The 17,844-nt window shown below is 34.2% G+C and overlaps 1 protein-coding gene across 1 annotated transcript; it reads left to right on the top strand.

Annotated features, from left to right (window-relative positions):
- Nucleotides 1-466: 466 nt before the first annotated feature.
- Nucleotides 467-799, top strand: LOC143598392 (uncharacterized). Its single transcript, XM_077076619.1, has one exon. The coding sequence runs from the start codon at nt 467-469 to the stop codon at nt 797-799; it is 333 nt and encodes a 110-aa protein (XP_076932734.1).
- The last annotated feature ends 17,045 nt before the right edge of the window (nt 800-17,844 follow it).

The raw sequence follows: 17,844 nt of genomic DNA, 5'->3' as shown, positions 1-17,844 counted from the left end.
ATTATCGATCGTGTCTGATAGAGATACTCGTTTTACTTCGAGATTTTGGAAGAAGTTCCACGAATCTATGGAAACAATACTAAACATCAGTACGACGTATCATCCTCAAACAGATGGGCAGTGTGAAAGGACTATCTGAACCCTTGAGGATATGTTGCGTGCTTGTGTGTTAGATTTTGGAGGAAGTTGGGATGATCACCTACACCTTGCAGAATTCTATTATAAAAACAGCTACCATTCGATTATTGGTATGCCGCCGTTAGAGATGTTATACGGTAGACGTTGTAGAACTCCTGTATGTTGGAGAGAGATTGGTAAAAAGGAGCTTGGAAGTTTGGAAGTTGTGCAAGAAACCTCTTCAAGATTTAATCAGATCAAGGAAAGAATGAAAGTTGCTCAAGACCGTCAGAAGTCATATGCTGATAAGCGAAGACGACCAATCGAGTTTAACATTTGTGAAAACGTGATGCTTAAGGTCTCGCCTTGGAAGGGATATATTCGTTTCAGGGAGAGAGGAAAATTGAGCCCAAGGTATATTGGACCATTTAATATTGTTTCTCGTTTGAGAAAATGCCTAGCTGATGACACGTCTCATGTGCCATTAGTAGACACTGAGGTTGACGAACGGTTGAACAACATTGAGCAACCTATAGAGATAGTTGACCGCAAGGAAAAGCAACTTCATCATAATGTTATCCCGTTGGTGAAAATGATATGGAAGCATTGTAAAGGATCGGATGTCACTTGGAAAGTTGAAGAAGAGATTCGCAAGTTTTACCCGGATCTGTTTAAGGGATAGTTAGGTTTCGGGGACGAAACCTATTTAAGGAGGGAAGACTTGTAACATCCTCCTTTTGATAATAAATAAAAGGAAACGTGTTTATTAAAAGTGTGTTAATATTTAATTAAGTTAAATAAAATAATAGAGTGTGGGCTTAGTTTATAAAGGATGGAATAACGGATGGTGATAGGCCTTAAGTCCATAGGCTTAAGGGTATATAAACACCTTAAACCTCCCAAAAACCCTAAAATCTCTCATTCTCATCCATAAGCCTCCTTACACACTCAAAACACACACAAACACTCTCAACCTTACGGCCGAGATCCAAAATCCAAGAACAAGCTTAGATTTATTTAGATCTTTAGCTGAGCAAGCAAGAACAAGTCTGTAGTTATACAAGAAGCTAACCCGTAGCTTAACATACGTCAAAAGGTACGTTTTATGTATAAATATTGTGTTTTAAAGAACAGTTTGTCCTAAGACTTGGTACTAAGGCAAATCGGGTATTTTTATGCCATAAAAATATAAACTTGACGTTAAAAGTTGACTTAATGGACTCGTTAGTATAAACGGTTCATATAATAACCCTAGATCCAGCTTAAACGAGTTGGAAATCAATAAAGGTGTAAACTTTATTAATTAGTAAGCTAGATATGGGTCTAAGATAGAAAGGAAAACGTTTATGAGATGATACAACACTGAATAATGAGAACGGGTGTTAATATATGAGGTAATAATGATGATAAAGGTGTTAATACCCTTCAGCGGGTATGTTCGAATGAAAAGCAAGCATTCGATTAGAAAAGAAAAGAAAGAAGGAAAAAGGTTCAGATACCATCTGATTCAAATGAAGGGTCCATTCGAATAGAAGGTTTGAATCGAACAGAAGATCAATTCGAATAGAAAACTCATGTGAATTGAAAATCCATTCGAATAGAAAATTCATTCGAATAGAAACACTACTAGAAAACTCTTCATTTTCCTACAAAAACTTGGAACAAATTTCCTACCACCTATAATACCAACAATTGTTAGATAAATTTCCTACAAAGAAAACTAGCATTGATTTTTTTACAATGTAGCATCAAAATAACAACAATATGATTTTATGTTGGTAAGTCGTTACAAACATTTAAAACAAAGTTCCAACAAAAACTACATTTATCAATTATATATATTGTGTTTGTTGGAAAAGTGTAGGAAAACATTACAAGTTTAATTATTTGTGATATATGTATTATTATAATTATTAATAATAGAAAAAAATGGATGTTATTTATTATGTCGTATGAACGTTATTGTGATATTTCTAACAATGTTCCAACAAACTATACATTAATCAATTATGTACATCATTTTTGTTAGAAATCTGTTAGAAAACATTATAAATATAATCATATGTTATTTCTATAGTATTAAGAATATTAAAAAGCTACAAATTAACAATATCAATTATTTTGTAGAAAAGTTGTTGGAACGTTTTCAACAATTTTCCAACGAAAAAATATATTTATCAATTATCTGTTATTTTCATTGGAAAACTATCGATACACAATATGTAAATATTTTATTTATAATATTATATCATACTTAAAATCGAGAATAGTCGATATGATCCGACTAAGACATGTATGATGTGTTATTGATATAATCAGAATTACTACAATCTTATTACAGTTTTATCACACTATTATATATATATATATATATATATATATATATATGTGTGTGACATAATATTAAACATAATGGCTCAATAAGAATTAGTAAGACCGATATGACATGTATATTGATGTGATATTGGCAGCTACAACATATTGTGACTTGGCACAAACTTATATAATTGTTTAAGACATAATGCTTTAATGAAGGTCATAATGGGTCGTTAAGTGCTATCAAGGCCTAATATAGTCCGTTTAATACATGCATGTCGTGTTATTAATTGTTATAATAGATTTGACACACTATAACCTTATGTAATCTTTTAATACATAACATAGACCGAATATGATCCTTTAGTATGTGTATGAGGTGTTATTGTCCGCTATAAAACAATGTCACTCAATACTACCTTATATAACCCAAAATACCAAGTATGACTTAATAAAGGTCACAATGGGATATTAAGTGCCATCATGCCCAATAAGGTTCATTTAGCATGTTTATAACGGGCTATTTTCCATCATAATATATGTGACTCACTACAACCTTATATAAATGTTTTAGACAAAATATGACATAATAAAGGTCATAATGGATCACTAAGAGCTATTAAGGCCAATATAACATTAAAAGACATAACTGGCCATAAGATTATGAAGGCCTTATATAACCCCCTTTAAGACCTAATACAATGTTATAAAGGCCATAACTAGACATTAAAAGTTATCATGGCTTGAAGCTCGGGCTCATGGCTCGAAAAGCTCGAATAAAACTAGTTAAAAAACTTGATTTGAAACAACCTAAGCTGAGTTAGATCATTTTCTAACTGAGCCAAAATCGACCCTAGCTTGGCTCGAGTCATGTCTCGACTCATTGGCTCGATCTTAGGCTCGTTTAACATCAGAATCAAGCTCAGGTTTATATAAGTTGTCTCTTTTAATTTCTAGCTTGAGCTCAAAACCACCCTGTCTCGACTTAACTCATGAACAATTCTACAATTAACGCATGTGCGATACCTTATTGCCTCTTATAATAAAAGGGAATGTCTTGTATTATTTGAAGCAAACAAAAAAACATGTTACTTTCGATATATTTTAACATGTAGCATAAGAGCTCTGAATGAACCATGTTTGAGTTTAGGTTTGTAATTGAGTAGAGCTAGGCCAAGCTCAATCTCAAACTTTAACTTAAACCAACTCGTCTCGTTAACTTTTTAACCTTTTTTTAATTTTTTATTTTTTTAGATACATTGGATGTATAAAGTTTAAAAAATATATTTGTAACATACACTTTATAAACTAGAGAATTTATGACATTGTATGTTTTTTTTTGTTTTTATAATGTTTTGAATATCGAGTAGCATAATATATTGATTATTTTTTTTCTTTTTTTGCTATGCTACTATCTATATAGAGTAAAGTATAATGGAAATGCCCAGGTAACTAATACTAACTGAATTCATGTCGACTCACTGTCGTAACGTTCAGGTTTTACCAATTCCGAGGAATCAACGGCTCGGTTTTATCGATAGAATAAATACGTTAACTGTTTTTTATTATAATACGCTATACAAGTTCCTCTACTTCTTTTTTGGTCTTTATTTTAAACATGTTAATTTGTAGAATTTATTTTTAAGGTTTAGTTTTGTTACCGTAACGAACGTAGACAATACCAACTGAATTCGTGTTGACACGGCGGTACCACACCCAGGTTTATCGACCAATTTTGTTGCGCAATGCGCGGTTAAATCCCTAGTTATTATATTAAAATTTAGGATCTAATCTAAATGGGACGAGGCAAGACCGAGTTTTTAACAACCGTATTCGATTTAGAGCTCTCATAAATATAAACGAGAGCCTATCCGAGCTCGGGCTCGGCTTGTTTGCTCTCTAAACAAATATATTAATTTTTCGAATGGTTTTAGTTTATGTTTTGTGTTATTAATATTTCGTAACTTAATTCTTATAACATAAATTAAATAAATATCTAACTTAATGCAATTCAAGAAAATATATATCGACCTAATCAAACTTCTATTGTGTTATCCTAAAAGTCTAAAACTCCCGCTCTATTCAAATCCATCCCGCCTCTCTTCATCGCTTTGACCCCGCCTCTACATACTCCATACGCCACAACATGTACCACATCTTACATCACTGCCACCGTACGACCTGTATTCGGTATGAATATGTCTCTTATGTTTCTTCACTTTTCTATTACACATGTGTTTCATTTTACTATAGGGTTGGAATGCTAATTCGTTAATTAACTTATGCATATAACTAGTTTTGAATAATGAGTGATACACATGTATGTGTATGTTTGTGAAGTGAATTAGAGAAGTTTTCCATTAGAAAAATTAGGGCAAAAATGGCTTGTACTTAGTAGACCTGATAATGTTAATTTACTTAATCAAAAGTTACATGTATAATCATATTTGTAAGTCTTTATTTAATATATTTGATATTTAAACATGGTGAGGTGGTAGCAGGGATACAGGTGGATTTATAATTTTGTAATTCATGTTTATTTCATGGAAGCTGTTTTGTAATTTCTTCAATAGTATTAGTAAAGCATTAAATGGTTAGTTAATGCATGTGTGTTTATATACTGTTAAGTTCTAACACTTTTAAAATTAAGTATTGGGAATTTTAGATAAAAATATTGCTGAACAGGGATGTATACACTTTTAGTTAATGTTTGTGTGTTTATATACTGTTAAATTTACTTTAAAGATTACTGAATTTATTATATGGTATGTACACGTTATATTATTTCCGATTACAGGATTATTAAACTTATAATTTACTTGATCATTTTTGTTTTATTAAATGTAGGGTGTATACATAATGTCTAGTAATCAAAATGGGCGTTCTCGTACTCGTGGTGGACGTGCACATTCAGGGGGTAATACTCGTCGTGATGGAACATTCCACAAAACCGGGTCTCGTAGCGGTGTTGACACTTCTACACATACTCCTACTTCAGTGATACGTGACATTCTTTGCGGTGGGGGATCCCCAAGAGTTAAGAAGAGTAACCGACTCCTAATTCAGGGAGATGCAACATGCCTCAAGTTAGGAGATCTCGTGAGCCCAGCCCTCCTATTACTTTTGATTCTTCAAGAAAGAGGTATTATTGTGGGAGACACGTCATCGTTCGTGGTGGTGGGCGTGCTAGCAGTGTTATCCGTAAAGGTGAGGGTGATGTATTGCCTGATACAGATGGATTGTTGAGACATACGTTGGTTGGTGAGGATGATAATAGTGAGGACAATGACGGGGAGGAAATGCATTATTGATTGTTGACACATGGGAAGAAATGTGGAAGGTGAGCGAGTTAATGCATTATTGTTTTATTGTTTATTTTGTGTGTTTTATAAAAGAGCATAATAAAGTCAAATGTAAAATTATAGGTCAAAGTTACATAATAAATAATATTACAGGAATAATAAGCACATTAATAATAGGTTTTCAAGTACATGTATATGTATATGGTTACTGTAACATAATTTTATGCAATTGGGCAATCTCCTCTTTGCCAATCTTTCTTAGATGCTTTGTTCATCTTGTCAATTCTTTTGGGTTAAATGCAAATAATATTGATAAAATGAGTGATGAAGTATTAAGGGTAAAAATCTTTTGTTTGAAAAAAATTCAAATTCTTGTTTTTCCTTGTATACGCAGTTCTAAATATCAGAGTTAATTTAAACTTTCGTGGAATAATATAATAAAGGTCAACCATTCATTACAACATTCATAACTTGTCTTTTTAGAACATAACTGTTGGGCCTAGATTAGAGTGGTTTGTACTTAGTCTACTTATGTTTGGGTTTAGCTTGTAATATGGGCTTGGGCTACGGGCTACTTATGTAAACCGAGATCCCTTGTGATCTCGGTGGGCTTTTGGTAGTTTATCAGGCTTATATGTTTTGGTTCTTTATATATAGGATACATTGTTAGAGATTAGGGTTGCTCATTCATTCAGTTGTTAGCTTTGGCCGTCTACGTGATTCACTAGACGAGGTTGTAATTGTGCTTAAGCACCCGACGTATAATAGACATACGTGTGTTTTGAAGCAATCCCCGTGTTACGTGTTTGTGTTTGTGTTTGTGTGTGTTCCTGAGTCACCAAGTGTTGGATTTCCGCACCAATACTTGTTTATTGATATTATAATTGTAGTGATCCAGATTCGGGACTTGCAATAACATAAAATATATTATCAAAACAACATGACAAATCTTCAGATGTCAGCCTCTTCAATCCTGCCATGTGTCCTCTCACGCCAGCTGCCTCAGTCTATTAAACTGTGTACTTACTAAAAGTCAGCTACGCTAAGTAAGTTCTAGTTAAATAGGCAACATACAATACATTCACATACTTACATACATATGTATCCAAAGATACATATTACGCACTTAGCATGTTAGCTTTCTTTCATTCATACATACATACTTTCTTTCTTAAATACTCTTGTATATTCATTAATACATAATTTCATACTATCACGCTTTCATAATTTCATAATACATACATAACTATCTTTTCAATCTTAGATATTATTAGGGTCTGGTCTCTTTCTTCTCTATCTCAGATACTATTAGGGTATGGTCCCTTCTATCTCATATATTAGTAGGGTTTGTTCCCTTCTTTTCTTTCAACCATACATACACATCTATACACATACATTTAATTATATAATTCATACATACTCATAGTCATCCGTTTATCATTCATACATATGTCATAACTCACCTTCCCTGACGGTGCGTGCAATATGTGAAGTTCATTCACGCACCAACAAGAATCCAGTCGTAACATTCATACATACTATAACATCAATCATTATAGCATACACTTACCGTTTAAGGTAAATGTAATAACGTTCACATTGTGTATACATACAGCCCTGAAAACATAACAAGGAAATGGGCTAGAAACTCACCTGAGTCATGTTACGTTCACCGTTAATGGTTATTCATTTCTTTAGATGTGCGCGAGTAACTGTATAACAATTACGCGTATCAATTAACTATCACTACCCATATCACGTTTCTTGTTTAATTATAACCCTCAACGAATGGGGGTCCGGGGGCAGCACCCCTGGCAGCGGGGTTCTAGGGGCGGCAACCCCTAGCATGGTCCAAGGGGCAGAGCCCCTGGCTGGGGTCGAGCTGGAATAGTTATTTCTATTAATTGTCTTAGCACATTTTTCATGGGAATTCTAATTTATTATTTTATCTTCTAATTCATAAAGTTCGAGGGCTTCTTTATAATTATTCCATTTTATTATAAGTCCAAGGACTTTTCTGTTATTCTTTCAAAGTTTAATTCTCTATTATGCTCTTTAACGAATGGGGCTCATAACGAATGGACTGATTCATTATCTTCTTAACGAATGAACCTTTATAACGAATGAACCATTATAACGAATGAACACTCATAGCTAATGGACTCTCATAACGAATTGGTCTTTATAACGAACTGGCCTTTATAACGAACTGATCTTTATAACGAACTGATCTTTATAACGAACTGGCCTTTATAACGAACTGCTGCTAATTCATTTTTTTCTTTTTAACGAATGGGCATAACGAATTACTGTTAATTCGTTACTTCTCCTTACAGAATGGGCATAACGAATTACTATTAATTCGTTATTCCTCCATTAACGAATTAGGGTTAGGTCAGAAAATGTCAGAACATTCTCTGACATGGGCAGAGCCCCAAGCAGGGGCTCTTCCCCTTGGACCCTACTAGGGGCTACCGCCCCTAGACCCCGCTGCCAGGGGTCCACCCCCGTACCTAGGGGTTACAATAACTTAGAAGTATGGTATAGTTAGAAATAGTTAATTGATACTTTTAATTATGATACAGTTAACCGTGCACAGCTAAAGAGGGGTATTACTTTAAACTCAGAAAAAAACAGGATCCGGGTGAGTTTCTAGACCCACTTCCTTGTTATGTGTTCGGGGTTGTGTGCATACTCAATGTAAATGTTAATACACTTACCTTAAGTGGTAAATGTATGTCATAATGATAGATGTGATAATTTTAATTATTAATGTTATGAATGAATGTTTATCGGTACGTGAATGATCTTCGGATATTGCATGTATTATAACGGAAGGTAATGTGTAGTATATATGGAATGAGTATGTAAAGGAAAGTATGTATGGAATGAGTATGTAAAGGAAAGTAAGTACGGAAAAAGTATGTATAGAAAAAAATGTGATATGGTATAGACAGATGGGACCAGACCCTAATAATATCTGAGACAGAAGGGACCAGACCATAATAATATCTGAGACAGAAGGGACCAGACCATAATAATATCTGAGATAGAAGGGATCATACCCTAATAATATCTGAGACATAATAGATAGTGTGAAACTATGAAAGTGTGATGGTATGTATGTATGTATGTATGTATGTATGTATGTATGTATGTATGTATGTATGTATGTATGTATGTATGTGTGTATGTCTGTGTGTCTGTCTGTGTGTATGTGTGTCTGTATGTATGTATATATGTATGTATGTATGTATGTATGTATGTCTGTGTGTCTGTGTGTCTGTGTATGTGTGTCTGTATGTCTGTATGTATGTATGTATGTATGTATGTATGTATGTACGTACGTACGTATGTACGTACGTATTTGATATGTACGTACGTATTTAATACGTACGTACGTATGTGATACGTACGTACGTATTTGATATGTATGTATGAAAGTAAGAAAGAAAGGTAACTGGTGAAGTATTTGATATGTATCTTCGGATGTGTATATGCAAGTATGTGTATGAATGTATGTTACCTTATTAACTAGAACTCACTCAGCGTAACTGACTTTTAGTATGCACGCAGGTGAGTAAGACGAGGCAGCTAGCTTGAGGAAGACACATGGTAGAAGAATATCAAGCTGGCATTTTAAGACCTGTGATGTTATTATTGAATGATGTTTTTATTTTGAAAGACAAAATATGTTTATATAAGAAAAGTTTTGAAATGATATGAAATGTATGTTGAAGTTTTATATTCCGCTAAAAGTTTTAATTAACTCTATATTTAGAACTGTGTTTATGAGTAAATCCAACTTCCAAAGTGAGGCACCGGGAACAGGTTCTTACAAATTTAGAATCCATATTGATAATCAATGAGTTTATTTGATGACTGAATGAGTTTTATCAAAGTTTGATATTTTTAACAAATTAAAATTTGAAGTTGAATACCTAAAATATGTTTAATAGTTTATGTATATGATACCATGAATATAAGAAGGCCATTCGATTATTAACTTGTGCAATAATATTATTTAAATTACTAGATATTTTGATAATATAATAACGTGATAAGATGGATAGGTGAAAACCAACTCGATAATAGAGTGTAAATTGTTTTGATTGGCTCGTGATAACCGAGTCTTGATGATGAAGGATTTGTATCCGATCAAGAGAATAAAAATATTTTGAGTGTATGAATAGATCGAATCAATACATATTGATTCAGAAGTGATATAGTAAGTAAGTAATTGAATAATAGAATAATTGAATATTTAAATCAAAACATAAATCGTTTCATATAAAAAAAATAAACAAATCACGAATGTTCTTCGATGTGTTGGGTTTCCCATGAGCTTTCCATGGCATTTTGTTTCCCCAACTTATTAGCATACCAAAACCAAAACAAATGTGTGAGTTGGCCTCCCGTGAGTGTTACATGGCAATTTGAATGGCCCAACTTAATTAATGAATTAACGAATCAATTGAGTTTTTCGGCCCATGAGCGTTACATGGGGATTTAACCGACCAAACTAAATAACGAATAAACGAACTCAAGCATAAGTAGTTGAAACATCTTGTGTATCACCACGGATGATAATGTTCCAACAATGTATCGCAAATAAAACGAACTGTGCAAATGAACAAATGGCGTGACCATGATTCCCATGGTTTTTCCATCCAACTGGTAAACAATAAAACATAACAAAGTGTATAACCGTTTAGCCGATTATGTTAAACGCTTAAAGTGTCAGTCGCATGACAACTATGGCGGGGAATCTTGTCACACTCCCTAGTTTTAAATGAAAGGAGAAAAAACAAGGATAGGATATTCTCAATGAATTTTCCCATAAAAGCAATCTACTAACTTTAAATAAAATTATTTTTGAGAAAAGTCATAAAAATATTTTGAGAGTGAGACATAGTCTCGGAGTTATAAAAATATTTTGAAGATGAAGCATAGCTTTGGAGTTGTACCTGCATGACAATCAAAATAAACAATAATTAAACAATTATCTAAGAAAGCGGTAAACAAATAATTTGAACACATAAGGCAAACAAATAAGCACATATGGGGCTTCTAAGCATGTTACTAAGGCACCACTAACAACCTATCTTAAACCTTCGGCTCTGACACCAATCTATCACACCCCAACCTAAGTAGGAAATGCCAGGGCGTGAGCTGATTGCTCATAGCTCTCAAGGTACTATCATGCAATATTCAAAATGATAATATATATTTATCAATTTCAAATAATTCAACTAGGTTCAAATAAACAAAGTACAAAATCACATAAATAAAACAAGTAAAACAAAATCCAAATTTAAATCTTGTATCTTCTTCTCTAGCATGCAACCCTAAGTTTTTTCAAAAAAATCTTGATAATAATATCATACGTTGACCTGCATATGTGTTAAAAATACAATAATTTTGTCAACACTAGGTTGAGTGAGTAAACACCAGATAAGTGACAATATAATAAGTACAGAAAAGTGCAAACTGAATCAAGTGAGATAAGCAATTTAACCAAATAAGTAAGTAAATAAGTTGTCGGTAAGCTCGATGCCAGATAAACTTGGCGATGGCTAAATAAGTTATCAGTAAGCACGACGCCAGATGAACTGAACGATGGCTACTACGACAGTCGTATGATCATACTATTCTGAGATTATGATGGACCTCTCCGAAATGTGTTCAAATAAAGCATATAAGCATATAACACATTAGACATAAATTGTTAAATACACATGACTAACAGTTGTAAGTTGAGTATTAAATAATAATAAAACATTTAGAAACGCATATGTCCCCAAAACAATAAAATTGAGTTAAAAGAGGGGAGTGAGATACTCACCTGATAAAGTAGAACAAGTGAAGATGAAACGGTGATAGAAAATAAGTTAAATGAGACCGAGCTTCTCGGGATGCGTTGGCAAGAGTTACTAGTTATTAATGGTAATAAGATTAATTATAAAAGATATAACATGATTAAATAAATTAAGATTTCGATGTGATTTGAGTTATGAGTGTGATTAGAATATTATTGGTTGGATGATTGATCTCTATGATTATTGTTATTATAAAATGTAACACCCCGTAACCGCAGCGGAAACGTACACGGGATGCAACAGACACATCTGATATCAACAGCATTGCTTATAAAGAAAATACCACTACATTAATTTATAACATATTACATTGTTGCGAGTTGCGTTACTGTCTAGGTGTTACACACATATATTACCAATAAGACATTAATAAATTCATTACAAAACATAGAGCAGCAAGCTTCCAACAGGTAGCACAGATAGTTAAGCACATATCAATCATTCCAACTTGGGCATACCTAGAAAACATGTAAAGAAAACGGGTCAACTACGAATAGTTGGTGAGTTTCACTAATTTAAATAAACACTGACAAATCATTTTAATAATCATTTATTAACAATATAATCATGCTGGGAACTATGTTACCCCAGAACATTTCCAATAACTTTCTGGGAACTATGTTACCCCAGAACAATAATAACCCCTGGGAACTATGTTACCCCAGAACAATAACAACCCCTGGGAACTATGTTACCCCAGAATAATAATAACCCCTGGGAACTATGTTACCCCAGAACAACAATAACCCCTGGAAACTATGTTACCCCAGAACAATAATAACCCCTGGGAACTATGTTACCCCAGAACAATAACAACCCCTGGGAACTATGTTACCCCAGAATAATAATAACCCCTGGGAACTATGTTACCCCAGAACAATAACAACCCCTGGGAACTATGTTACCCCAGAACAATAATAACCCCTGGGAACTATGTTACCCCAGAACAACAATAACCCCTGGGAACTATGTTACCCCAGAACAATAACACATTATAAACATTTTATATATTCTATGCATCAGTCCATATATATATAAATGTACAAGTATTTCCATACGATCGGTATGTACTTAAATACTTTAAATAAGGCATGTTTTCCGCCCCGGGAAAATATAATTAAAACAATTCATTAAAAGGGGCTCGTGAAAACTCACCTTTCTGTGAGTCGGTGAGTAATATAAGGAACAGCTACGTGCCTGGATCTGTAATATAATATCTAGTCGTTACTATATAATTCCCATAATTTAAATACATATCAATCGGTACATCTGGGAACATTGTTAACCCAGTACTGTACTCGATTCGGGGACAATGTTAACCCCGTGACACTTCTAAGGACTCAGATTGACATTGCTTAGAGTTTGACAGTCAATTTAGTTAAGGTGATGAAATTATAGCTCGGTTTGACACCCCGTTTGGCCGTGGGGCCCGTTTCCGGTATTTCGGTGCCGGAAACGGTACAATCGGGTAAAATTACCCAAATCATCCGGATTATTTTCGGATGATTTATTTTTACTTAATTTACTTAGATTTATGAAATAGTCTATTTTTAGAGTTTTCATGTACCAGTCAGCTCGCTTATGCGAACTTTGCCGGTTTACACGTTTTAAGCTTTAAAAACTTGTTTTTATGTTCTTTTTAGCACAAATAATTACCCGATTAGTCTCGGGTCTTGAAATTTTGCACAAAACTTAATTTGACAGAAAGGAATTTTGTAAAAATTTTCCAGATTTATTTTCTTATATTTATATTTATTTATCTATTTTTAAATCTTATTAAAATACTAGATATATCAAAAATACCAAAACACTTTAGAAAAATCCCAAGTTTTTCTGGGATGATCTTTATCATCCTCATAACTTTCTGGAATTTTCCCAGATTTATTTTCCTACATTTACATTTATTTATCTATTTTTAAATCTTGTTAAAACACTAAATATATCAAAAATACCAAAACACTTTAGAAAAATCCCAAATTTTTCTGGGATGATCTTTATCATCCTCATAACTTTCTGGAATTTTTCCAGAATTTAAAAACTTATTTTTCAAGCCTTTTTCACCCAAAACCGAGCTAGAAAGCCCTAGAACTCGTTTCACCGAAAAGCCTACTTAGACTTTTCCAACTGAGCTCAAATTTTGTGGGTGACTTTTATATGTTATAAAAAACTTATCTTAAATTTTCCGGAATTTTTCATCATGTTTTGCTATTTTTCACTATTTTTGGCCAAAACCGAGCATTAAATTCAGCAAATATTCATCTTTTATCCAAAAATTACCAAAAATTCACAGATCTCATATTTTCATGTGTAGATCATCTCTGTGAAATTTCGTGACCCGACTCTAAGCACACGTAAATCTGTCCATTTTTCATAAACACACGAAAACCGAACTATCTTGTGTTTTCTAGCTTTAGATCGCAAGGATCTCGGTTTCTAGCCTTTGCTAGCCGCTAGATACAACACTTACAAGCACATCAACACCACACCAAGCAAGTTATACCCACAATCAAGCCATTTCTTTCCTAGTGTCGGTTAAAACTTCAAAACAACGATTTTGACCGTAAAAAATCCGTTCTCGACTCTTTTTACTCATTCCTTGGACCAAGATCCTTTGTATAACATGTATACATCTCTTGTTCATGCAAGAGTCGGTTTCATCTCGGGTTTTCACCCGTCTTTCACATGGAAAACTCATTTGACAAGATTTCAACCGTAAAAATTCATTCTAAACACTTTTAACTACTTACTTGGATCAAGATCCTTTGTATAACATGTATACATCCCTTGATCACACGAGAATCGGTTTCATCTCGGGTTTTCACCCATTTTTCACATGAAAACCTCCTTTTCTCAAGAATTATGAAATTAAAAACAAGATTTAAGCCTCAAATTATGTATATACCTTGAAGATCTTGGTTAAAAACTCAAGAATTTGGATGAACACTTGAAGGATTTGAGAGAATTCTTGTTTGTTTGATGGATAAAAAAGAAAAAATGAGGTAAATGATACCCCCTAGGGCCGATCGGTCCAAAGTAATGGGTGGGGTGGGTCCCACACATTCATTCTAAGCCACATATTCGGATTACGCAATCCGGATAATGTTGTGGATAATCTGGCTCGGTTCGTTTCTCGTTTAAACTCGTAATTCGGCTTAAAACGAGCATAGAATGGTCGTTTTTCGGGTCAAAATAAAATTTACATAAAACCGACTTAAAAACTTTAAAAACTTAAATCATGACATTAAAACATCATATTATTAATAATCACGCATCTTTTTCGGCTTGATTGATCGTCTCTTGCTTGATTTGGTGTTAAAGGTTTCGTTTAGCGTACCGACGTACCATTAAATCGAAATCCTTTTTCTGTGCTATAATTCACCTATCCCGAAGCATTCATACCTCGTAAACATCACTAAACATTATATACTTCGTCTATAATGTAATTCCCGATTCATTCGGGTTTCAATAATCGTTCATTGGTTAATTGTAATTCCAATACGATTCACTATATAATCGAGTATGATTCGTACTATGAATCATATATACTCGTATATATGTACTATAACTCATATAATCAATATTAAATGACACGTAAATAGTATATTCCGGCTAGGGTATACCTGGATTTGTCGGAATCGTTACATTCTCCCCCCGTTATAAAAATTTCGTCCTCGAAATTTTATGCGTCAACTACTTCCTTTTGAGGAAATAGGTGGGGGTATTTCTTCCGAAATTCATCCTTTCGTTCCCAAGTAAATTCTGGGCCTCGTTGCGAATTCCATCTAACTTTGACCAACGAGATCTTATTGTGTCTAAGTTGCTTGATCTTACCGTCCACTATTTCGATGGGCTCCTCTACGAAGTTGAGCCTATCACTTATTTGAACACCCTCTAAGGGTAACACCGATGTCTCATCCGCCAGACATCTTTTCAAATTCGACACATGAAACACGTTATGAACTGCACTTAGTTCCTCAGGCAGTTCTAGTCGGTAAGCTACCGGACCGATCTTTGCAGTAATAATGAATGGTCCAATATATCTAGGGGCCAACTTCCCCGCCTTTCCAAATCTGACCACTCCTTTCCAGGGTGATACTTTCAAGTATACCTTTTCACCCTTCTCAAATGACAACGGTTTTCGACGGGTATCAGCATAACTTTTCTGCCGATCCCGCGCGGCTTTCAGGTTGTTCTTAATTTCAAGAATCTTGCTGGTCGTCTCCTGGACCAGATCCGATCTAATGACCTGCGAGTCACCCACTTCAGACCAGCAAAGTGGTGATCGGCACTTCCGCCCATACAATGCTTCATAAGGTGCTGCCTTTATACTGCTGTGATAACTGTTATTATAGGAAAATTCAACGAGTGGGAGATGTTGATCCCAATTTCCCTTAAAGTCCAGTACGCAGGCACGAAGCAAATCCTCCAAAGTTTGAATGGTCCTCTCAGACTGACCATCGGTCTGAGGGTGGTAAGCTGTGCTTAGGTCAATACGTGTTCCCAATGCTTCTTGGACAGCTTGCCAAAGTTTGGAGGTGAAATGGCTATCCCTATCGGAGATGATCGAGATGGGGATGCCATGACGAGACACTATTTCATTTATATAAATTTGCGCAAGTCTCTCGGTGTTAAAAGTATTCCTAATTGGAATAAAATGTGCCGATTTGGTTAATCGATCCACGATTACCCAAATCGCTGTTGGGTTTTATATAAGATTATCAAAGTTCAAGTTAACCATATTTAACATGAAAACGCAACGGAAGCTTAGATTTTAAATCTAGTTATAAACATACCATTATGTTAAAACTAAAACCCAAAGACAAGGATCAATATTACAAGAACAATATGCTTACAAAATGTAAATGGTACCTCTTCTACCTTTAGAAGAAGATGTAGGTGGATGAAGAAGATGATGACTTTGAATGGCTAGGTTGCAAAGGAGAAACCCTCAAGCTTTGTATACCCCAAGCTTATGTAGCAACAACACCAATTTGTGCTAGGATTTGAACACCAATTCCAAGCTCACAAAACTCCCAATTTGAGGCCAATATGGCCGTGAGTTTTGAGAGAGAAAAGAGAGTATAGAAAACTTCAAAATTACTTGAGAATACAAAAGGGACAAGACCAAGAATGCATGTAATGTGAATGGAGATAAATAAGAGGTGGTCAACACAAAAGGACAAAAGATTGGATGGGACCAAACCCTCCACCCACATGGGGTGGCCGGTTTTGATATTTTTTTTTTTTTTTTTTTTTTGTGTTTTGTTTTAACCATTTTAAAACCATCTCCATTCATTTTATAAAACTTAATTTTATAAAATGTACATGCATTTACATAATTACTTAACCAATTAAATAATTAATTTATATAAACAAATTATCCAGATAATTTATTTAAATCCTCAAGTGTGTTTGTTTAGAAAACCAATTTTCTAAACACGTAGTGTTCGGTATTCGTTTAAGTGATCAAATCATTAAAGAATACATTTGGTGTTGTCTAGCTTGTTATTGGGTATGACCAGACTTGGATCAAACACAGTTAGCCACATTAGTTTAAGTATGTGTCTCGGGCATACGTAATTCCAACAATCTCCCACTTGCACGAGATACATAGAAAATTAATGCAAGTGGTGAATACCGCCTAACAACAGTTCACCACCCCTAATGTGTTTGACGAAGTGCCATTCAATAACATCATCCCTTCAAGTCCCTTACTTGATATGATTTAGGTGAATCTATCATTATATCCCTTTGTTACTAGATGTCATGTTGAATCTAAGAGACATAGGTGATCATTCTCTTTACAATTCAACTTTATCAGGCCTTAGACATCTAAACTCTCAACACATAAGAGGAACAAATTCCTTCTTGACTGTATACGCCTCTCACTATCACTTTTATACTCCACCTGAGCTCATCCTTATGTACCATCTTTTACGAATAGCGAAGGGGAGAGTCAAAGTGTAATACTTGGTGAAAATCAAGACCCAGTATACATCTCAGGTCTAAGGATAATATGAAATTCTCCTTTACTCAAAATTACTAATGATCAAGTCAATCGACTCCATGTAGTAATATTGAGAGCGGGTCAGTCCAATATTTGTATCCCACAAATATCTATGAACCTTGGCAGCAAACCTATGCTCCATATTCATTCCTTATGAATATCCACCAATCCTAGTTCATAATAGTCTTGCTTCATATTTGTTCCCACAAATGTGATCGACTAC

This window comes from Bidens hawaiensis, unplaced genomic scaffold, assembly GCF_021521415.1.
Source record: "Bidens hawaiensis isolate Kalapana, Puna unplaced genomic scaffold, B.hawaiensis_p1.1 tig00050037_1, whole genome shotgun sequence".
NCBI classification, from domain to species: domain Eukaryota; kingdom Viridiplantae; phylum Streptophyta; class Magnoliopsida; order Asterales; family Asteraceae; genus Bidens; species Bidens hawaiensis.
This window is presented reverse-complemented; position numbering and strand designations above follow the sequence as displayed.